Below are 25,560 nucleotides of genomic sequence, written 5' to 3' on the forward strand. Positions count from 1 at the left end.
GAGTGTCCTGAAGCTTGTCTGAGCTCTCTAGTGAGTGGGGCTGGTGGGGAGGATGGCTGAAGAGCCCAAGATTCCTCAGAACTGTTTACCTGCTGCTGGGGTGAGGGGCCAACTGGTCCCGGGCTGGTGCTGGACTGCTGGTGGGTGGGTTTGACCCTGCCATGATGGGCTGCAGGACTCAAGTTGACCTTGGGCTGGTGTCTGCTCACTGGCGGGTGGAGTGAGGCTCTGGTCCTAAGGTTAAAGCAGGCTTGCTGATGGGGGGTGGGGGGGGGGGGGCAGGGCACCCGGGATTCTGGAGCTGGTGCCTGCCCACTGGTAGGTGAAGCTGTGTCTCGGGGTCTCTAGCTGCAGGGCCCTGGGGGCCCCAGCATGCTGGTGTGTGGGGCCAGGTCTTTGGCCCTCTGGTGGGCAGGGCAATGTCCAGGGTAGCTCTGGGCTCAGGGACTCTTAAGGAAACTGTCTGATGATGGGTGGGGCTGTAGTTGGCACTGGTGAGTGCCATGAGACCTCCCAGCACTGGTGCCCTTAGGCTAGTGGGTGGGGTGGGGCTGGGTTCCCCAGGCTAGCAAGCTAAAGGGAGGATTCAACAATATTGGTTGCTAGCACTAATGTCCACATGGTACAAGGAGGTCCCCAAAGTGACTTTAGCCAGTGTCTCTGTCCCCAGGGTGAGCTCCAGTTGCCCCCCTGCTTCTACAGGAGACCCTCTAAGATCAGCTGACAGGTCTTACCCAGGCTCCTTTCAAATCTCAGTTTCTTTCCTGGGTCTGTAAGTGTGTAAAATTTTGTGTGTGCCCTTTAAGAGTGGAGTCTGTTTCTCATAACCCTCTGGGTCTTCCGAAAGTTAGCCCCACTGGCCTTCAAAGCCAAATGTCCGGGGGCTCACCCTGGCACAGGATCCCTGGGCTGGGGAGCCTGATGTGGGGCTCAGACCCCTCATTCCTTAGGCAGAACCTCTGCAGTTGTAATTATTGTCTGTGCATTGTCCACCCAGGGGCATGAGGCCTGACTGGACCACGATTCTGCCCTCCTACCTCCTGGTTGTGTTCCTTCTTATCATCTTCAGTGGTAAAAGGTCATTTATGATAGATTTGGGTCTCTTTCATAAATAATTATTCTATGAGTAGTTGTGATTTTGTTGTGCTGGTGAGAGTTCAGCTCAGGGTGTTCCTTCTTTGTCATATTGGGAACTCTCTCATCTTCATATGTTCTTAATATTTAAAGGATTAAAAAATAAAGCTATATATGAACTTTTTTGAATATGTGTGCAAAATGAACATAATTTGAATATGTATTTTGTTAAAAATGTAATTTAAAATAAACTATAAAAATTAAAAATTTTAAATGTTTTCCTATTTTGGGGGTATAATTCAAATATAGTTTTCAGAAAAGTATTTCCTTCTAAAATATACAAACATATGTATTAAAATGAGGACAAATGCAAGTCATTATTTCATATAAACTTTTACATAAATCACTTGAATAAAGCTAAAATTTAATGAGTTAAATCTCATAAATCTAAACTTCAGACATAAAAATATTGACAGTTCTAGAATTCAAAACCATCTAGTTGGCAGAAAATCAATATAAGGCTTCCTATATGTACATGGAAAACTACATATATACAAACTTTGCAAGTAATATAAATCATTGATTATTCAAAATATCCCCCTAGCTAGTAGTAGATTTGGTTTGCATACTGCATTAATTCATGAGCACCTTCAAATGCATGAATTGGACCCAAAGAAAATGGGTGCTTACTGATACTTTCATATGCAATATTCTACTGCATGTATGCTATCCAGACAAAGAACCTGGTGGGTTGATTAGTTTATCCTTTCTCTTACACACATGCTTCCATAGCTTAAATTCCTTCCCGTATTCCAAATCTGTAACTATTTCTGTTGTCAACAATGGCAATCTGCAAACCTTGGTAGTATTTGGACACTGTCACCTACGGTTTCTAGAATAGAGAACAAAAGATATTCCAGTGTTCCTATAGGCTTTAGAGAGTATTAATCATAAGAGCAAGTGGTGTTAGTCACAAAGACAAATGTTTAGTTATGGCTTGTTCTGTGCTAGTACCAAGTGTGGGATCCCCAGTGATAGAGGAAGCTACAAGCTATTTAATTTTTGAGTTTGTATTTGGGATAAGTAGAATCCTCTTTATGTGTGGACTGCTAGGGCAAGAGTCTTCCCTTATCTGGGCTTCAGGGTAGTAGTGCATTAAATTCCGACCTATAAATTTATCAAATACATGTTTCCTCTTATGGTATGGAGGGATACTAGACATACAAAGGGAGAAGGATAGGGAGAGAAACAGCAGTGAAGGGGGAAAGGGTGAAATAAATTTGGAAGAAACTGAAGCAGAACATCACCTAATTCATAATTTTGCCTAGGAATTTGGTCTGTAGGTACTAATATATTACTCTTGTTTATGTGTATAAATGTATGTCTCTGCATTTTTCTTAGTTCTGCAAATTGTCTTGAATTATTCTTTAAGTAATTTGAGAATGTTCAGTTTGGGGTAGTGTTACCTCTTGCATTTATTATTGAGATTTAAGTCCCTCTGGAGTCAGGTTTTGAAAAGCAGGGATGCCCTCAGTTACTTTATAACAATCTAATTTCTTCCATAAGTGCTTTTAGCCTGAAATATTAATTAAAGCATGTTCCTATTATAAATCAAAGCCCTTCGCTTGAAGGAGATTCACAGAACCTCAATTAGAAATTCTCAGAGGACACTTTCAACCTGCATATAGTTAGGGATATTTTGGGTTTGGTTGTATCTATACTTAAAGCCAGAATTGGCCAAAATTCATATTGAATAAAGATAAATGTGTCCAGTAACACTACTTTTGTCTCTATTTCCCAGTTCTGTATGTCCAGATCGAAATATGGTTTTAAGTTACAGTTTTGAGCAAGAGATTTTTAAAAGTTACATTTAGAAAATATTGCTATATGGGAAAATAATCTTTAAAAAGTGTTGATATATGTATATGAATAACTGATGCACTTTGCTATATACCTGAAACTGACACAGCATTGTAAATCAACTAGACTCCAATAAGAATTTTAAAAAGAAAAGAAAATCCTGCTTAAAGAAATGGCAGAAGAGTCACAGAGTACAAAATAATTTTAGCTGAACTTAAAAGGTGAAGAAAAAAACAGCTATCTTAGAAGTAGATATATTTCTTCTCCTTAATTCTTTAAGTATTAAATATCCAGACCAGAAATGTGATCTACTCATTCACATTTCCAGTATTAATCAGGAATTATGCCTCCTAGTTTGGTTCATGTTTTATCCATACTTACAGGTTTTAATTCTTTCTGGCACTTCAGTATCAGGCTAAAAGTAGTCAAAATATGAAAACTTGCAGATAAATAGAAAAATGTTAGTATGTTATCACTCTTTAACTCAGCAGAATGCTCACCTTTTCCAGGAAAGCACATTAGAGCATTCACGTTTCTCCATAGGACCAAACAGATGATTTTTGCATTTTGTAAAATTTCAGGTCTGTCTTTAGCAATTCACTTTGCCTTAACCTCAGATATAATGTTTTCTTCCTTTCTGAAATATGAATAATAAAAGTAGACTGGAACACAGCATTGTTGGCAAACCACACGTTATTAAATGTTTGATTTTATCTATTACAGAACATGAAAAGCAGAGGTTATGCAAGAGCACTGATTATATGAATTTGCATTTCAAAGTGAAATGGTTTTATAATGAATATGTGCGGGAACTTCCTGCCTTCAAGGATGCCGTTCCTGAATACTCCTTGTAAGTAGTGATTTTTTCACCCCCAAGTTTATTCTCAATTCATAGTCCTGTAAAATTACACCTGAATTATGCAGCCCTAAAATCTCTTCACATAATCTTCATTTGAATGCAGACATTTCTGTTATGAAATTAGCATTAAATGATTTGCATATCTTTGGGAAGTATATTTAATTGAATTGTGTTGCATTTTTCAAGTATGTCTTACTTGGATATTCAAGTCAAAGAGAAACAAATACATAATACATAACAGCTCACACGATGAAAATGATTTCTTGTAAAAGTGCTTGAACTCGGATTTTGTTAGTAAAATGAAGGGGGCTTGTGTATTGATCTATATAATCCAGATTTCTCTTTGTTTCAAACCTAAACATGTCTTAGAAATTTATATTTCTAAAATAGAAGTCATTGTTAAACAGGTAACATTGTCATAAGCTGTTTCTATCAAATACAATTGTTATCACACCATCAGATTTATAATACTGTACATTTGATATTTGTCAGAATTCCATTTTATTCTGTTGAGGGGGGTCTGCCATATCCTAGGCACTATGCCAAGAGTTGTCGGAAATGGAGAAAAAAATAAAGACCTCACCTTGAAAGGAACTTATACTCAAGGAGACATGGACAAGAACAAAAATCATGATAAAACAAGGCAAATTGAAATAAGTACTAATTCAAGTAGTATAAGCAAAATGCAGTGCGGTCTCACAAAAGAGATATATTACCCCTATTTCAGTGACTCTACACAGTATTTATGAATAAGGTAACATTTAATATAGACTTTGAAAGGTTGGTCAGGTTATAAGAAGAAAAGGAAAGAAAAGTTCTGAGGGTAATTATGGAAGAAGGAACACATGGGCTGTGGCCCATGGGAAATAGTTTAATTTCAGTGAAGAACACAATATTTTTACAAAATTAATAGTAATGTAGGAAAAGTGCTTTTGACTAGATTATATAAATACAGTGGAGTTTTTGCTACTTTCATTAGGCATTGTGGAGGTTGGAAGAGGCAAAGAATGGAAGGGGTAGAGAAGAGATTTAGGAGGTAGTGAGGAATGTAATGATAAGATTAGAACACCCATGTATATAACTTTTCTCATAGAAGTTTATAAGCTAGAACGAGATACCAAGAGAAGTAAAAAGTTTACACATAATAGTGTGACTGTAGTAAAAGTGTGAAGGTTGAAGATGTGTGGGAGATAAATTTCAAAGAGAATTTACAGAATTTGTCAGCTAAATACACTTGAGGATAGAAGAAAGAGTTAAACATGCAGTACAAGTGTCTAAGTGTTGGTGACACCATTGACTGGGAATAGGGAAATAAAAAGGGGAGCTATTTGCCAGAGATTTGTTCTTCTGGCTCTGTCTGAACTAACTAAAATCAGACTAACATGCTCACTGAAGACCAACTATGAAAGCTGAATAAATTAAACAGCATCAGAGAGCAATTAAGGCAAGTCACTAAGGACTGAGGCACTAAGGCAAATCAAGGATTGAGTCACTAAGGTCCCTGAGAAAAGAAATGCACTGAGATGAACCCTGTGTGTGTTGCAGTTTCTTCCCAGCCCTCTCCAGCTACATGCATTTACCAATTTGCCATGCCAGTCATGGTGGTCAAACAGAGAACAGTAACCCAGAGTTTATAGTCATCTCCCTGGGCTGGAAAAACAAACATTGGTGTTCAGGGCTATAGAGGCTGCTTGGTCTTGTGGGACCAAGATCTCGGAATAAAGGGGACTACAGAGAAGTAAGTACACCATGTTGTATGCAGTTTCTTTTTGAGGTGTTCTCTGATTCCTAATCTGCCCTTGTGTGGAGAGTGAGGCAGAAATCGAGTAGAGTGCAAGCACTAAGAGATTAAAAAGCTATGTAGAGACTTCAACATTCTCACAATGTTAGGGAGACAAAAATTAGAAGGTAAGCCTTTCTAAGAAAGAAGAAGCACTATAAACATCCCAGTTTTTCAGGTGAGATCCCTGAAGGACCTCTGTTCTAAAAATAAGGGCAAACTGGAAATAGACCAGCCTAAAACCCAGCCTTTCCTGGATCTTGGTGATCTTCCTACATTCTGTCTACAAGCAAAAACTTAGATCTGCTCTAAAGGAAATGACAAATCAAAGGTTCCACAATTTTTCATAGACAATGAACAATGTTTAAAAGGTTAAAGATTGCCAGACAATAGGACCAAATGACTAGAATCCAAGAGAAAAAGAGATATTAGCCTTATCAGACATAATTTGGTATGTCCTTCAAATTGTGGGAGGACTTCAACAGTAAAAAGGAACCTATAAGAAGAATAAATTGGACATCATAGAATTGAAAAAGGAAAAGTTAGGAATGTAACAGATGGACCTAATGGCAGAATATACACAGCAGAGGGCCTAAAATAACTGAGCCATAGAAACAAAAAATACAAATATAGAAAAAAATAAAACAGGAATATATGGGGCAAATTATAAAAAGGTCTGGTATACAATGAAATGGGTCCCAATAAAAAGAGAAGATAGAAAGTATAAATAGTATTTGAGCAGTGTGTAAAAAGATACTAGGTGTGGATTTTGCAAAACTGATGAAAAGTTTGAAACTAAAGTTCAAGAATTTTTATAAATCCTAAGAAGGATAAATGCAAGGAAAACCACCTGCAGGCACATCATAGAAAACTGCTTAAAATCAAAAAGAAGTAAAACTTAAGTGTACTGGGGTCAAGGAAGGGAAGACACTACCTTGAAAAGAGCTGCAGTAATACAATTGACTGATTGTTCAACAGAAGTGACTGAAACCTGAATACAATGCAGTGATATCTTCCAAGTGCTGAAAGAGAGCAATTAGAGTTCTACAAGCATCAGATATATCCTTCAAAAATAAAGGAAAATAAAAACATCTATACAATATAACTGGGGATCTTCCCAACCCAGGAACTGAACCCAGGTCTCCTGTACTGGAGCCAGATTCTTTCCCAACTGAGCTGCAAGGGAGGCCCAGCTGAAAAGCTAAGAGAACTCATTTCTAGGAGACTCTCATCAAAAATATACTCTAAGCCTTCAGACAGGGGAACTCAAGATAAGAATACAGTAATAAAGAATTGAAAGTATTAGAGAAGATGAACAAATTAGTACTTTTAGAGCACATTAGCAATACAAAATTTTAAAAATCTGTAGAATAAAATATGTATAGAATTAAAATAGAGGACAAAAACAGCATGAAAATGTAGAAGACTGATAGACTGAGTTAATATAAGGTCCTCGAATTGTTTGGAAGGTGTAAATACTCATTTTAAAAAACTTTTACTATGTCTTGTGTGTGTGTGTTATAATTTATAATGCAAGCCCTTAATATATAATATAATACTAGGCATCAAATAAGATTATGGGGAAGGAGGAGGGAGTAAATAAAAAACTACTTAAAAGGCAAAAAATGAGAAAGAAAGGAATGAAAAACTAGTAGGAAACTGGGGGTGGGTATGGAAGTTGATAGATTTAAATTTTAATGTATCAGAAAATTAAGTGTAAACTTTATGTGCAAGTAGACTAATATTCTAGCCAACAAGTATTGTTCTACTAGATAAAGTAGTAAAACCCAAAATATCTTTCTTATAATTTATTCACCTAAAGCATAGGAGTCTAGAAATGTTAAAGGATGAAAAAATAACTGAAAGGAAAATTATGCAACTATATTAATATTTTAAAAGTAGATTTTAAGATAAATACTTTGAGAGAAATTTTTCATAATAGTTAAGGGAGCAATTCAACAAAAAGATGTATCATTTCTAGTGGAAAGATATTACATGTTCTTGGATTAGAAGAATTAATATTATTAAATGGCCATACTATCCAAAGCAATCTACAGATTTAATGTGATCCCCATCAAATTACCCATGACATTTTTCACAGAACTAGAACAAATAATCCTAAAATTTATATCGCACCATGAAAGACCCTGAATTGCCAAAACAATTCTGAGGAAAAAGAACAAAACTGGAAGTATAACCCTCCCAGACTACAGACAATACAACAAAGTAACAGCAATCAAAACAGCATGTTACTGGCACAAAAACAGATATATGGGTCAATGGAACAGAAAGGAGAGCCCAGAAATAAACCCATACACCTACAATCAATTAATCTTCGACAAAGGTGGCAAACATATACAAAATATAAAGACAGTCTCTTTAGCAAATGATGTTGAGAAAGCTGGACAGCTACATGTTTATCAATGAAGTTAGGACACATCCTCACACCATGCTCAAATATGACACCATAAAACTCTGGAAGAGAACACAGGCAAGCATTCTCTGACATAAATCCTATCAGTGTTTTTCATTAGGTCAGTCTCCTAAGGCAATAGAATTGAAAACAAAAATAAACAAATGGTACCAAATCAAACAAGCTTTTGCACAAAACAGAAGTCACAAACAAAATGAAAAGACAACCTATGGAATGGGAGAGAATATTTGCAAACAGCATGACCAACAAGGGATTAAATTCCAAAATACAGAAACAGTTCACATGACTTAACAACAACAACAAAAGCAATCCAATCAAAAAATGGGCAGAACAAATAAATAAATATCATTTTTCTATTTGTTCAAGCTTAAAAAAATTGGGCAGAAGACCAAAATAGACAGTTCCCCAAAGAAGACATACAGATGGTCAATAGGCACATGGAAAGATGCTCAACAAAACTAATTAGAGAAATGCAAGTCAAAACTACTGAGATATCACCTCACACAGGTCAGAATGGCCAACATCAAAAAGTCTACAAATAACAAATGCTGAGAAGGTGTTGAGGAAAGCGATCCCTCCTACACTGTTGGTGGGAATGTACATTGGTTCAGCCACTATGGAAAACAGTATGGGGATTCCCTAAAAAGCTAAAAATAGAGTTGCCCTATGATTCAGCAATCTCACTCGTAGGCATATATCTGGAAAAAACTAACTTGAAAAGATACATTCACCCTCAAATTCATAGCAACAATATTTACAATAGGCAAGTCATGGAAGCAACCTAAATATCCATTGACAGATGAATGGATAAAGAAAATGTGGCTCAAATATACAATGGAATATTACTTATCCATAAAAAAGGGTGGAACATTGCCATTTGCAGCAACATGAATGGACCTAGGGGTTATCATACTAAATAAGTCAGACAGAGAAAGAAAAATACCATATGATATCACATTTATGAAATAAAAAATATGATACAAATGGACTGATTTACAAAACAAATGCTCGCTCATAGACACAGAAAGCAATCTTATGGTTACCAAAGGGGTAAGGTGGAATAAGGATAAATTAGAAGACTGGGATTAACAGATACAAACTACTATATATAAAATAGATAAACAAAGCCCTACTGTTTAGCACAGGGACTATATTCAGTACCCCATAACAAACCAGAGTGGAAAAGAATATGAAAAAGAATATATAATGTAATATATACAACTAACTCACTTTCTTGTACACCAGGAACTAACACAACATTGTAAATCAACTGGACTTCAATTAAAATTTTTCAAAAATAAAATTTAAAAAGATATATAATTTCTCAATTTGTATGTATTAAATGACATGTCAGCAAAATATATAAAGCAAAAATTGTCAGAAATAAAACAAAAAATAAAATCTACAATTCTATTTGGAGATTACAATTCTTTCAGAAACTGAAGAATCAGACAAAAATGTCATTAATAAAGACATTTCAAAAGCATGAATAAAACACTGAGAGACATTTATCTACCCAGATATATCTCTATGTGCTCACCCAGATTTTCCACAAATTTTCATAGATATAATTTACACACACACACAGAATGCCTATCTATAATTTATAATTAACCAGCAGTGAGAAAATATACATTTTTAACAGACACACATGGTGCACTTACCAAAATAGACTATCTGCTAGACCCAAAAGCAAATATAATGAATTTTAAAAGCTTAGACAATATACTGTATGTTCTTGGACCACACATAGGAAATTAAGCAGACACTCTAGATCATTCATAAGTCAAAAAATAAACCATAGTGTAAATTACACAGTTCAGTTCAGTCTCTTAGTCGTGTCCAACTCTTTGCGACCCCATGAATCGCAGCACACCAGGCCTCGCTGTTCATCACCAACTCGCGGAGTTTACTCAAACCCATGTCCATCGCGTCGGTGATGCCATCCAATCATCTCACCCTCTGTTGTCTCCTCCTCCTCCTGCCTTCAATCTTTCCCAGCATGAGGGTCTTTTCAAATGAGTCAGTTCTTCACATCAGGTGGCCAAAGTATTGGAGTTTCAGCTTCAGCATCAGTCCTTCCCATGAACACCCAGGACTGATCATGAGGATGGACTGGTTGGATCTCCTTGCAGTCCAGCGGACTCTCAAGAGTCTTCTCCAACACCACAGTTCAAAAGCATCAATCCTTCTGTGCTCAGCTTTCTTCACAGTCCAACTGTCACATCCATACATGACCACTGGAAAAACCATAGCCTTGACTTTGTTGGCAAAGTAATGTCTCTGCTTTTTAATATGCTGTCTAGGTTGGTCATAACTTTCCTTCCAAGGAGTAAGCATCTTTTAATTTCATAGCTGTAGTCACCATCTGCAGTGATTTTGGAGCCCAAAAAAATAAAGTCTGACACTGTTTCCACTGTTTCCCCATCTATTTCCACAGTATTTTTAACTAATGATAAAATATAACATGTCAAAACTTGTGGATTACAGCTAAAACGGGAAATAGAGGGAAATTTATGGCTCTAATTCTATAAAAAAAAAAAGGAAAAATTATAAAATCAGTGATATAAGTTATCAGAAGAAATATCTAAAATCAAGAGAAAATAGGAAAAGAAAATATCAACATGACCTGGGATAAAAATAAAGTAGAAAATTTTGTGTGCTCTGTCCTTTCCAACTCTTTGCAACACCATGGACTGAAGCCTGTCAGACTGCTCTGTCCATTGAATTTTCCAGGCAAGAATACTTGAGTGACTTGCCATTTCCTACTCCAAGGGATCTTCCTAACCCAGGGATCAAACCTGCATCTTTCCTGTCTTCTGCTTTGTTAGGCAGATTCTTTACCACTGTGCCACCTGGGGTTAAAACACCAAGTGTGTTTTTGAGATGATAAAAATCCAAGAAGCCTTAGCAAGGGCAGTGCAAAAAAAATATGTCACAAATTACCATTGTCAGGAAACGATATCACAGAAGATCCTACAAAGATAGAAATTATTAAGAAGAACATTTATGGTAGACCATTTAAAAGTTAGACAAAATGTATAAATTCCTTTAAAACTAAAACCAAACTAGCATAGCAAAAAATATAAAATCTGAATGGGTCTGTAAGTATTTTAAAATTTGAATCCTTAATTAAAGCTCATGTCACAATTAAAACTCCAGGCCCAGATGGCTCCAAATGGAATTCTTCCAAATGTTTAAGAAAGAATATCACCAATGTAACACAAACTGTTCCAGAGAAGGCAGGAATACTTCTCAAACTATTTTTAAGGTCAGCATATCCTCACTACTAAAACTCATTGAGAACACAGCAAGCAAGAATAATTACAGGCCAGTTTCTCTCTGAACATAGTTAAAAAAATAAATGAAATATTAGCCAATATAAAAAGTCTAATATAAACATGACAAAGGGGAATTTATTCCTGGGATATGAGATTAAGCATTTTAAAAGCAATGAACACAATTCACCACATTTAAATTATGGAGAAAATTCCTACAATCATTACACTAAACTTATAGCAATAATTAGATAAAATGGAACATTAATTAAAAGTCGAGGAAACTCCCTTAATCTAATAAAAGAAACCCCCTGCATTTAAACAAACTATACAAACATACTTATGGATAAAATTTTGAAAACTTCCCCATGAGATCAAGAATGAACAATTATGAAAAATTTTATATATATATATATATATATATATATATATATATATATATATAGGTAGGTAGATAGATAGATATAGGACTTCGCAGGTGGTGCAGTGGTAAAGAATCCACCTGCCAGTGCAGGAGACACAAGAGACATGGTTCAATCCCTGGGTCGGGAAGATACCTGGAGGAGGAAATGGCTACCCACTCCGGTATTCTTTCCTGGAGAATCCCATGGACAAGGAGCCTGGCGGGCTATAGTCCATGGAGTTGCAAAGAGTCAGACATGACTGAACACACACACACACGTATATATATACCTGAATCACTTTACTGTACAGTAGAAATTAATTCAACATTATAAATCAACTATGTTTATACACATCGAAATTTTTAAAAAAGAACAAAACTGATAACTGATAACATCACTTTTATTTAACATTGTATTAGAAGTCCGAGGCAGTACAGTAAGACAAAAGTCTGATGATTGTAAAAGCATATAATGATGCTGTCAATATGTTTTTATGACATAATTATACATCTAAAAAATTCAAAAGAAACTATGGGAAAACTAATAGAATCTAAAATGTGAATGTAGTAAGTTCATTGAATTTCTATATCTATAGCCACAATTAGAAAATTATGTATACACAATACCATTTAAATGACATTAAAGCCATGATAAAGACTTGTGATGAAAGATGTGCATGCCCTCTATTCAGGCAACTATAAAATATTACTTAGAGATACTTAAGATGTAGTCAACAAAAATATACAATATTCCTTACAAGATGCATTATTGTAAAGATGATAGTTCTCCCTTCATTGATTTAATACAATCCCATAAGGAGTGCAGCAGCTCTTTTTGTGCAGAATGATAAGTTTGTTCAAAAAAGTGTAGTACATAGAAATACAAAGGGCCAAGACTAGCCACAGCAACCTTGAAGAGGAAATAAAAAAGTTGGAGAACTGCACTATCAGTTGTGAAGACATATTCCAAAGCTAGTTATTAATTGTATAGTGTTGTGTGTAAGAAATAGATGAATGAAATAAAGTAGTCTGAAGATAAATTCACTCATTGCTGTTAATTTATTTGCATCAAAGATGCCAACTCAAAGCAGTGGGGGTAAGGATGACCTTCTAAATAAATGGTGCTAGACAACCATACATCCATTGTACTTCCATATGGAAAAAAGAACTTTGAAACTTAGACCATTCACAAAACCCAACTGCAGGTTGATTGCAGATCATGGAATACGTGTAAATCTATGGCTGATTCATATCAATGTATGACAAAACCCACTGAAAAAAATAAATAAATAAAGGAGAAATTGGAGGGGAAAAAAAAAATTTTAAGGTGAGCCTGCAGGATCAGTTACAGGAGAGGAGTTGTGGTAGATGAAAGCCAGATGGCAAAGCCCTGAGAGATAAGAGAATGACACAGCGGGGCACACAGCATACAAGATCTGCGTTTTACAGGATTTTGAATTGTAAAGAGAATCATAGAGTGAGAATTGGGAACTAATCATGAAACAGCATGAGAAGGGTCAAGAGAAAGGAAGGGATTAATGTAAAAGGGAAAGTTAGATAGATAGATATTGGCTACCCTGCACAGCATGCAGGATCTTAGATTCCCAATCGGGGATTGAACCCATGCCCCCTGCAGTGGTAGCTCAGAGTCCTAACCACTGGACTGCCAGGGAATTCCAAGAAGGGGATATATTTAATAAGTGAAGATAAAGGTCTTCAAGGTAGCAGAACTAGAAAAAGAGAATGAAAAGAGGTTTTTGGTCCTGAATTACTCTCAGATAAGAAAAGAGCAATACTGCATTTACTGTTAATTATGTGTGAATGACATCTTTTATAGTATGTCATAATATTTATTTTTTTCAGGTGGTTTGAACCTTTTGTCATGCAGTGGCTAGATGAAAATGAAGACGTGTCAATGGAGTTCCTACATGGAGCCCTGGGAAGAGACAAAAAAGATGGAGTGAGTTTAAATGACTTTCAGATTGCTTATTTTTGAGATTCATTCACACTGCTCACTTTTAAGCTAACGGGAATTATTAGGTTTATTGCTATTAATTAACATTTATTTTAATTCTCTAATTACCAAAATATAATTAAAACACAATTTTAAAGGCTAAGACCCCTAGGGAATTGCTTTAAAAAAAATCAATCACCCCTTTGCCCCAAGATTCTTTACTCCTTGAATTGGCATGAATCTACAAGTTCAGTAGGCTTATACAAAGCTTCCCCATTGCTCTGGAACCTTTCCAGGATTCCAATATTAGGGACAGACACCCTCCCAACCCCTCTAGAGTAAATCAAATGTCTCAAGCCACAATCAGCTTGCTAAACCATCCTAATGCCTGTGGGGAATGAGAAATTGAAAAAAAAAAACCACTCCCCCAATTCAATTAATAGTAACCTGCCTCATGATACTAGTTTTACTACACTTTTCAGAAAAGGAGATGAATGATTTTAAAATGAACAAGCATTTTCTCATTGGGAAATGAAAGCACATGATATAGGAGATTGAGTTGTTTTGAGAAGTAATGAAGATTCTTTCCACAGTCCATCTAATATGCTTTGGGAATGGTTTCCTCTTCTCTCTTCTCAGTTCCAACAGACATCTGATCATGCGCTCTTCTCTTGCTCCGTGGTTGATGTCTTTGCTCAGCTTAATCAGAGCTTTGAGATTATTAAGAAACTGGAATGCCCCAATCCAGAAGCATTATCTCACTTAATGAGAAGATTTGCAAAGGTAAGTTAAATGGAATGAGTCCTTTCTTTGCTGGGACAATGTGTGTGTGTGTGTGTGTGTTAGTCACTCAGGTCATGTCCAATTCTTTGTGACCCCCATGGACTGTAACCTACCAGGCTCCTCTGTCCATGGAAGTCTCCAGGCAAGAGTACTGGAGTGGGTTGCCATTCCCTTCTCCAGGGCATCATGCTGAACCAGGGATCGAACCCAGGTCTTCTGCATTGCAGGTGGATTCTTTACCACTGAACTACCAGGGACTATGGCATGTTATTATTTTCCTGCACAGAATCTGAAAAATGCTGTTATTTTATAGCATTAGTCTTGTCTGACCACTACCCCAATTCAATTTTCTAATCCCAGCAATAAAAAGACTGTTTCAAGTTTGTCATCTGACTGTTTTTTGCCCTTTTTTCTTAAATATAGATTTATCAACTTAAAAAATCAAGTTGCTATTCACATGAATGACTCAGTCATTTGTAATTGATGAGACTACTATGGGTGGCCCAATTAATTTATATTTCAGCTTTGTAGCAGAGAATAAATCTTGGAATTTCATATTCAAATGGAAAGTGGTTTTTTTTTAGCAGTAATACACTGTAGTACAAAATATGTTGAACTTGGAGTAATGAAAATTGAGTTCTAATTTCAAATCAGCCAATAACTATAGTGTGAGCAGTTCGCTTGATTTTTATGAATAGGCTTTTGTTAGTTGATTTTGAGCAACCAGATTTCTCTGACCTCTTCCTCCTCTTATTGTCTAAGAAGGCTTATAAAGTACTTACTACTTTGCAAAAGTTTCAAGGGAAATATAAGAACTAAAAGATGCTGTCTCTGTCCTTCAGATCTCAAAGACAGACAGACAGACAGATAGATAGATAATCAAGATCACTTGACATGAGCTAATTGGAAGGTGGCATAAAAAGGGATATTCATGAAGAGGGACAATTCAATCTCAAGAACAGTGGAATCCACAATAAATTGAGCAGAAAGAAAACTAATGAGAACTAAAATAGACAAAGTTTCCCTGGGAAAAGAGGGCTCATTCAGCCTAAAAAGGTAATGTTAGAAAAGTACCATAAACCATGGAAATAGCAGGAACAAACAGATAGGAAAAGCTGAACTGGCATGTGAAGAATGGGGAGAAACAAGCTGGAAAAAAAGAAAAAACAAAAAACAAACAAAAAAAGAAGTTCTAGGAGAGGCAAAGGTTGGGAGAGTGAAGATGTGTCCAGGTGTCCAGATCTTGAAAAGCTCTGCTTCCCAGGTTGAGTAGTTTAGATTTAATCTTCTGAACTATTTAAGAAGTAGTAAATATCTGGAGATTGTGAATGAGAGTTTTTGAATACAGAGATTTTCATTATCAGAGATTTTGAATACAACAAATGTAAGGATGGAGGGCAAGGACCTACCCAGTCCTATGCCTGATGGCCCTGTGGGTGGATAACAGTGGACGTCTTGGCTGTTTATTTGACAAGGGCTTACTCATCGCCTCATTTGCACACTTTACCAGCCACTTTCAGAGATGCAGTCATGAAGAAGAACAATCTCTGACTTTAGAAAACTTATCATGAGATGGCCAAATCTGTAGACAGCTATGAAAAAATCAAATGCTATAATCAGGGTATCTCAGAGGTTGAAAAAGGTCATATGTGTATGTGTGTGTGTGTGTGTGTGTGTGTGTGTGTGTGTGTGTAATTTTAAAAAATAAAGAAAGTCCAAAGCTCAGTGAACTTGTTTACAATATTTAAGATGTATTAATTTGCCAGGGTTGCCTTAAATAAAATACCACAGAATGGTGATGTAAACAGTAGAAATTAATTATCTCCCAGTTCTGGAAACTAATTCAAGATCAGAGTGTCATAATGTTTGCTTTCTTCTGAGGCCACTCTCTTGACTCCAGCAATTGACTACCTTAGTGTGTCTGGACACAGTCTCTCCTTTGTGTACATACACCCCTTGTATTTCTGTGTGAACTCAGTTGCTCAGTCCTGTCTGACTCTTTGTGACCCCATGGATGATAGTCTTCCAGGCTCCTCTGTCCATGGAATTTTCCAGGCAAGAATATGGAGTGAGTTACCATTTGTTTCTATGTGTGTCTAAATTTTCTCTTCTTAGAAAGACACCAATCATATTGGAGTAGAGCTCACATTATTGGCCTTATTTTAACTAACTGACTTCTTGAAAGATCCTTTCTCCAAATACATTCATATACTGAGATACTGGGAGTTAGTGTTTCAACAAATAAATTTCAAGGGGACACAATTCAGCCTATAAAGGATGTACATATTTACCATGCCACTGCTTTTAACCACAGATACAAACACAAAGGGAGATTACTTCATCTGCATTATCACAAAACATTTGTGATCACAAAGTTTGAGATCCTTTGTGAATGCAAGGCATGAGGCACACCCTGTCACTGGCTCTGGTTCTTAGAAAAGTGTAAGTCTTGTTCACTGACAAATGGATTAGGAAAGGGCTTCAGCATCTTTATTAACTGTAGTAGGACAGTTAATTTATGCTGAGGTAACTAGTAAACCAAGAAAGTGTATGATTTAACACAACAAAGACTGACTTCCTGCTCACCAAACTTCAGCCTTTGGTAAAAAGAAAGAAAGAAATAAACAAAGCCAGATATACTAGTCAAAGTGGTAAGGACAGATTTTAATCAGTAGTAAACTACTGCAATGGGGGAGAGTCCAGACTGAAACAGACTGTTTTGATTTGTCCAGCCATCACTGGGTGTTTCAGAGGCAGAATGACAGAGCACAAGTAGGGGCCCAAAGAGCAGGAGAGGGGCGTGATCCACGGGAAGCCCCCCTAGTTTGCTAACTGGTACTTACTGAAGTTAGGCCCCTACCCTTCCACAGAGGCTGGGAGACAGGACCCTATCTTCAGGTGTTGGCTAGAATAAATGGTAAATCTTTTGGCAGCCTTGGGTTTTTTCAGGCAGGCACTTTAAGGAATGTGGGGTCATCCAAGAGATGTGTCTTTGAACTCTTAGAAATTTTGCTACTGTTTTGTTCAAGTCTTGATAAGCCAAGGTTAAGGCCCAGTTGAGAAGGGGACTCAGAGGAGCCTGGGCAGAGCTTGCTCAATAGAGAATCTTTGTCGTCCTCCACTATTCTGTGACTCAGGACTTCTAGCTTGAGAGGTCCCACTAGAGAAAGAGCATAAGATCTATAGAGGGCTGTGGAACTACAGTTGGAAAGTTAGGCTCGTGTCGTAAACAGTCTTAAAGAGCAGGGAAAGTGGCTGAATTTCTTTAGTAAAAAATGAGGAGCCCATGAAGGTTTTTAGGCAGACAAGCAGCTGTCACCCTAAAATGTTGTAAAGTATTTGTCTGCCATGAAATACTTTGAACTCCAGTCTTTGTATCTACTAACTAGGAAGACTAAGGTAACCTCCCACTTTTAGAGATAATAGTTAAAAATCATTTATTGCAACTTTCTTGAGCAGCTGATTCTAATTTCCCACTATGGGGAAATTTGCAGTGAATTCTGCAGAATTATTCTAAAAAATTCTCGAAGTCTTTTCTTGACTAGCAGCTGTGTTTTGGATCACTGCCAAGAAAAGAATGAAATAGGGTCATTAGGGACAGTGTTTTTAAAAGTATGTCACATGCTATTTCTGAAACTCTGTAGTGGAAGCAGGATCAGATAAGAATTGCACATATGACAAAAGTAGAATTCACAGAGTAGTCAGGTTATGTAAGATGGGGACAAAGAAGCCCAGAGTGTAAGGGCTGTCTGAAGCAAGAGGAAAACAATAGGCTGCATGTGTCACTGAGGAAAGGTGAGATTTATTGGCACAGTGAAATAATCTCAGTGAAATAAAGACACTTTTAACCCATGGACATTCAGTACTAACCAGTTGCTATCATAGGGAGATGAATTATCATAAGGAATGAAAAACATTTTCTAGGAAAATAGAAATTGGCAACCTTCAAGGAAAAATAAACTTTTATTAGCAGGATTATTTAAAAAAATGGGACTTTGTGGTTAATCTAATTAGCTGTTTCACAGGAACCACAGTCTACTGAAGTTTATTTCATCAGCTGTGACCATTGGTCTTGAAAACCCTATCCTTCTTAGGACTGGGATCCTTGTATCAAGAGATACTGAAATCCTATTATCTTTCTGGGACATAGACTGATTTAAACCATCCCCTGGAGGAAAGACACATTAATGATGTCTTCAGACATTTAAGAGGAGTTAGCACGGTCAACTGGATCTTAAAAACATGATTTGTTTTCACTAAAGCATATAAAAGACTGAATCAGGTACCAAGCAAATCCTTTAAATTCATAGCAGGTACATTCAGGAGCTGTGCTGAGTGGGAAAATGGACACATGGTTGGAGAATATTCCTATGGCTGTCTTACTGCTCTTGACAAGTATGGGTACTTCGGTTTAAAGAACAGTGAAGTAATATTTTCAGTACTACTTAAAAACAAATCAACAAATGTTAATTGACTCCTAGCTAAGAGTTGTCAATATTATGGTGAATGAGACACACATATTCCTTGTGATCTGGGAACCTAATCCTGATTGTAAAAATAATAATGATAATTCATTGAGCACCACTATGTGCTAATCACTTTACATGTATTGTCTCACTTATTCTTTACAACCACCTCAAGAGATACATACAATTATTTTTCCTAATTTTAATATGACAAAACAAGCTCAGAAGGTTTAAACAATGCAAAGACTAGAAATGATATGAATGGAACACTTTCATCCACCAATCTATATTACCTTCACATTCCAGTGTTATCAGAAATCAGTTAGTAAGTTGAAGAACAAAATCTCACCATTCATGTTTTTCCTTTAAGCCAAACCTAGGCTTCCCTAGGGAATTCTGTCTTATGTTGGATATGTTAAAATACAATGTGTGAAGCACTGAAGTGGCATCACTAGTGCCATTTAACAGATACTGCAGCCTTCTTGTCCTCTATGTTGCTCTGATACTGTAAAGCTCCATGCATGAAATGTGACTGCAGAGATGCATTTGGTCCAGGGTTCTTGTCTTCCTGATTATAAGAGTATACTCCTAGATGTCCCTCCCAGTAGTACTGACAAGATATTTAGTCTACTTCTACAACCCACTCCAGTATTCTTGCCTGGGAAATCCCACACACAGAGGAGCCTTGTGGGCTACAGTTGATGGGGTCACAAAGCGTCAGACATGACTTAGTGAGTAAACAATAACAAACCCCAGAATTGCTGACTCAGTAGACCTGGGACTGGACCAGTGAATTTTTTTTAATTGATTTAATTTTTTTGACTTCACTAGGTCTTTGTTGCTTTGCAAGGCTTTCTCTCTGGTTGTGGTGAGCAGGGGCTACTCTTGGCTGCGGTGGCTTCTCCTGTTGTGGAGCACAGGCTCTAGGGTACACGGCTTCAGTGGCTGTGCCACATGGTCTTAGTCCTTTGCTGAATGTGAAATCTTCCCAGACCAGGGATGAAACGCACGTTCCCCACATTGTCGGGTGGACGCCTATCCACTGCGCCACCAGGGAAGTCCTGGGTCAAGGAATTTATTTATGTATTTCTAGCAAGTTCCTAGGTAATGCTTATGATGATGTTGGAAAAATGCTTGAGATAGATAAGTCTTAACTAACTACAGTAGATCCTTGAACAACATGGGTTTGAACTTTGGGAGTCCAGTTTTTAAATAGTAAATACTACAGTACTATATGATGTGTGGTTAGTTGAATCCAGGGATATGGATGAACTGTGAATACAGATGGCTCAGACAGTAAAGGATCCACTGCAGTGCGGGAGACCCAGGTTCGATCCCTGGGTTGAGAAGATCCCTTGGAGAAGGGAATGACTCTCCATCCAGTATTCTTGCCTGGAGAATTAGACAGAGGAGCCTGGCAGGTTATAGTCCATGGGGTGTGAAGGAGTTGGACATGACTGAGCAACTAACACTTTCACTGTAAGCTACAAGTCAGTTTTTCACTGTGCAGAGAGTTGGTGTCCCTAACCCTCTGGTTGTTCAAGGTTCAGCTGTATTCACTAATATTAATTAAGAAATGTCTGATAGTGATTTTTCTTTGTTAAATAAATTAGAATGACATTGAAGTTGCCCCTGAAATGTACATGAACACATTTAGGTGTACTTTGTATACTCACAAATAAATGGATATTGTCATAGCCAGTGTACCGACATTTCTATGAGCACAAGGCCTTAAACTACATTGTACATGACAAAGCCCTTTTCCTTAAATGCAACCTATCCTGACTTGCAAACCTCCGGCGTTTGTAGGTTATTAGATGTGAGATCCTAGGATCAGTTGCCTCCCAGCTGGAATTCAAGGGAATTACTTCATAATTCCTATGAAGCAGAGGCAAGAATTAGACAATGTGGAGACACTGAGAATAATCCAAAATGGCCGTCTGGATTCCCTTGCCCAAACTAAATCTTGAACATATGATAGTCTGAGATGCAATAAGCTCCTAAAGGCAGGCTTCTGTTGGTTTTTGATTTTGCAATATAGTGAGTTGATTCCTACAGTTGACACTCATAAGAACCTGTAAACTGAGAGTAGTGTTCATATGTATGAATAAATCAGCACTCATTAGGTAAGTCCCAAAGTACTTTTCAACATGAAGTCTAAAATAAAATTTGAACAGATGCATATAGAAAATACTTTAGTCTGATCCACCACCTGTTTTCCTAGATTTGTTAGTCTACTTCTTGATAAGATGTTATATTTTTAGAAGCCAACTTTTCTATTTTAATTGATGCATGTTTTCACTTTTGGTGGCTCAGTTGGTAAAGAATCTGCCTGAAGTGCTGGAGACCTGGGTTCTATCCCTGGGTTGGGAAGATGCCTTGAAGAAGGGAATGGCAATCCACTCTAGTATTCTTGCCTGGAGAATTCTAAGGACAGCAGACCCTGGCAGGCTACTGTCCATAGGGTCGCAAAGAATTGGACATGACTGAGCAACAATGCTTTCTTTTCTTTCCATGAGCTATTGGTTTTCTTTCTGCTTGTTAGCCCTAATTTCAGGTTTCAGGTTTTCACTGTGATGTTTAAAGTCTATAAGATGAGTTCATAGTCACGTTCTGTGATTTCAGGTCTACAAATTGTACATCTCTCCTTCAGCTTAACTCCTTGGACTATCAGCCCAAGTTGATTTTGAGTCACAAAGAAAATTCAGAACAATGTGTTGTACATAAAAAAGCTTTTGCGTCTTTGCTTTTCTCTGAAGAGTTGACCTCTATTTATTGCTCTTGTTGCTTTCTCTCTTCTAAGAAAATCAGGTCCACTTTGGACTTAAAATAATTCAAACTCTGTAAGTAATAGCAGTAGCCTGCAAACACATCAATATCTGTTTAAGTAATTAAAACAAAATGCAACTAATGAAATTTGTTCATTTTCCCTTTTTTTGCCTAGTTAATGGAAGCAGAGGGCATCCTTAGGCTCAGTAAGAGTTATTAGATAGAGAAGGAAAATGTGGAATTAGGATTAAAAAGGCCAAGGAGGGGAAGATGAGGCAGTATTTTTAGCAAATATTGCATCAATAAATAACTTACTATATTAATGGTAAATTAATAGATATTGTGATGCAACAAAAGCTGAAATTTTGGTCTTAAAAGGTGTTCTTTGTTATTAGTAAGGCTTTGTATCATTGAAAATATTCATTGCTAAGTGACACATATGGGTATGTTCTGACACCACTCATAATTCAGGAATATTGTAGAAGGTTTAAAAAAGAACCACCACAAGGAATTTTGTCACAGTAGAGTTGTGTGTGTGTGTGTGTGTGTGTGTGGTGTGTTGGGGTGAAGGGGAGATGGCAACTAGAAATCATGCCAGATGATGAAAGCACAAAGTGTCAATTATTCAGAAAGAGAAAAAAGTCATTGGGGGCATTAGGTAATAAATATCCAAGCATAGTGGAGGTACCACCAAACCATCTATCTCCTGAGTCTTAAGTTAAAAATAAATCATTTTGTGATGGAGCTGGTTGTATTAAAATAGAATGGATGTGTGTGGACTATCTTCCAAATGTACTCAGAAATACTACAAATTGCCATGTAAATATAAGTTTGAAATCTTTCTTTTGGCAAAGGTGTAGATTTAGTCACTACTATGGCCCTTGTTTATGGGCTCGGACACGACTGAGCAGCTGAACTGAACTGAACTAATGGCCCTTGTTTGGCTTCCCAGGTCAGTGGTTAAAAGAATTTGCCTGCTGCTGCAGGAGACTCCAGTTCCATTCCTGGGTTGGGAAGATCCCCTGGAGAAGGAAATGGCAACCCACTCCAGTATTCTTGCCTGGGAAATCCCATGGACAAAGGAGCCTGGTGGACTGCAGTCCATGAGGTCACAGAGAGTCAGAAATGACTGAGCAACTGAGCACACATGTGACCCTTTTCATCTGAAAAAGTCTTTTGAAGTTTTCTGATTAACATAACCTGGATTGTGTGAGTTTGTGGGGATAGATACATATGTAGATATATATGTACGTATAAAGTTTTACTTACCTGAATAAATGTCTCAATTTTTTTTTCCTAGACCATCAATAAAGTACTACTTCAGTATGCTGCAATTGTATCAAGTGATTTCAGTTCATACTGTGATAAGGAAAATGTGGTAAGAAAAAATGTCTCTATTCTCAAATAGTCCTCAATTGAGAACTGATATAAGTAAGCAAGGGAACCTGTTTTCTTTGTGTTTTCATATAGATGATAAAAATAGATATCTCAGGAGACTGTTAGAAAGCTTTCTAGTAGTCCTGAACTGGTATAAAATAGAATTCAGAGGAAGGTTGAGAGCATCTCAATGCCAGTCAGCTTGTGGTTTTCCATGACGATGAGTAAGACTCATAAAAACAGTTGAAAACCCACGTCATTGTAAACACTGGAGCTGGGACCTAGGGGTTAAAAAGTTCAGTGTTCACACCAAATAATGTAGTTTTGGCATCAATACCAAAATTAGTATAATTTATTCTTTTGGTTTTCAAATAAATTGAAAAGAATAAAGTAAGGAGTGATACTGATCTATACTCTGAATTATTAACTTATCCTCTTATTTTTTGGATGATTGACAAATGTTGATAACATCTAAGCCAATATTACAGATTAATGAAAGGAATAAAGAGAAGTGAGATAAACCAAAAGTAATTTGGAATATAATCAATGTTATTTTATGGTGGAAGGTAAAATCTTTCTATTCACCATAATAATTTTAGGAGAAACATGTTGGTAACATTATAAGAATTTTTTAAAACACTTAAAAATATTTTAAAAGTCAGTACTAGATTTTTCAAGATAAAAATCAGGGGTTATTTTCCTCTGTCAAAAAATCAGTTCCTACTATCCAGCAAATCTTAAAGAGAATTCTTGCTGAAAACTCATTGACCTCTTGCTGACAGCTCATTAAGATAAGTCAGCCCTAATGGTTCTTGAGTGTACCAGAAGATTCTTCTTTCCCTTAAGTGAAAATGCTGCCCAGAAATTTTATTGAAATGCCTGGATGTGTCAGCAGTGATTTCTAATTGCCATTGATTACAAATATTCTAATAGACAAGATAGAGTATTTATTTATTGAAAGCATCTAGTTATAATTAAATTTATAATACAACTGAAAAGTAATATGTTGAAAATCAAAACAGTGCCAGATAATTTCAGAAAAGATTCTGACTTCTTTGGTATCAAAAATTGAAGACTTTGAAAGGTAGCTATGAATTATCCAGGCCAATTCCTGTCATTCAGAAAGGAAAAATAGCTTTAAAAAGCCCCTGTAGATTTCTATTTTATGTTTTGACATTTATAGTGTATTTTATTTTTTAATATGAAAAATATAAATCAGCATTATATCATCCTCTATATTTTTCTTTATATTCTATACTTTTCAAAATGAAATTTTTATAAAGAAAGAAAATCATTGAAATATTATAGCACACAAGCTTACTTTTCTTTCCTTAATGCTTTTCTTTCCTAATTACTGATGTCTTGACCAGTCTTAGACTCTCATTTAAATGCCAAGTGTTATTTTAGCTTTTCCGCAAAAGGATATCAGTCAGCTACTTAGTTTAACCTGTCAGCTAAGAAAGATTGAAGAAGTGCTTTTGCACATTTGTGTGTGTGTCACTGTTGTTACAGATATAAATTTTTAAATGTCTTTAAATATCAAGAACATTGAAAGTTAATTTTTGTTTTCTCTGTATACTTACGACAATATTCCCATTTTATCTGCAAATAGCACTAGAAACTTTTAAAGAGAGACGCCTAAGAGATGACCGTGATATTTGCTTTCCCAGGGGCTCAGAATTAAAGATGACAGTTAAACAAAATATCTGTGGCAGAATAATTTTTTTTTTCCTTCTGTGACATTTTAAATTTGGAATGGGTCACACGTTTTTAATCCATTCTTCCACATTCCACATTATAGCAAAGCAATATTATCTAAATCAGAATTACTTGATTTATTTTAAAAATCTTTTTCAATTCAGAAACATAATTTGGTGGGGTTTTAAAAAATACAACCAACTAGTGAAATCAGGTTAATGTTCCCTTTACTGTGGGTATTTTAGTTGTTTATTTGTTGTTCATTTACTTGAGAAGTAAGTAAAAGCTGTTCCCTGATTAAGGTAGTGTTGTGTAATTCAATTCTCAGTAGTGATTTGATAAACTGATTCAATAAAATTGAAATTTGAACATGTCAAGGTCAGCAGAACCTTAATCAAAGAAGAATGTCTCATATTTATTTTTATCTCCCTCTGGATAACTGCATCTCTTTTTTTATATGTAGCCTTACTCAGGTCAATAGCAGTCTATGCCAAGTGAGCCCAATTGTCTTTGTTCATTTTGCTTCTTAGTAGCTCTTTTCCATTGGAAATTATTTCATTAAGAAGGCCTGGAGTTGGTTTAATGTGTAAAACTAGAACTAAAGTCCTATTATGTGTGTCAAAAAAAGAGATATGCTTGAATGCTAATATCAAATAATCAGAGTCTACCCAGATAACTTAGAACCATGGAAAGCAGGATGATACAGCCTTACCCATAGAGTCTTCCTGCTTCTCATTAAAAGCTGTGCTCTTCCTTAGTTCTTTCCCCTCTGCAATGAAAAAGGAAAAAAAAAAAAAAAACAATGACCCCGTCCCCTAGTGGATA

At 36.5% G+C, this 25,560-nt stretch overlaps 1 protein-coding gene across 5 annotated transcripts in view; it reads left to right on the forward strand.

Annotated features, from left to right (window-relative positions):
- The window catches only part of UNC13C (unc-13 homolog C), a 647,876-nt gene that overhangs the window by 514,454 nt on the left and 107,862 nt on the right, over positions 1–25,560 (forward strand). For all 5 annotated transcript variants that reach the window (XM_043920107.1, XM_043920110.1, XM_043920109.1 and 2 more), the window contains 4 exons: positions 3,658–3,784; positions 13,552–13,648; positions 14,282–14,425; positions 22,961–23,038. In XM_043920107.1, the coding sequence (XP_043776042.1) occupies positions 3,658–3,784; positions 13,552–13,648; positions 14,282–14,425; positions 22,961–23,038 (446 nt within the window). The remainder of the gene's footprint in view (positions 1–3,657; positions 3,785–13,551; positions 13,649–14,281; positions 14,426–22,960; positions 23,039–25,560) is intronic.

This window comes from Cervus elaphus, chromosome 12 (genome assembly GCF_910594005.1).
Source record: "Cervus elaphus chromosome 12, mCerEla1.1, whole genome shotgun sequence".
In the NCBI taxonomy this organism is placed as follows: Eukaryota; Metazoa; Chordata; class Mammalia; order Artiodactyla; family Cervidae; genus Cervus; species Cervus elaphus.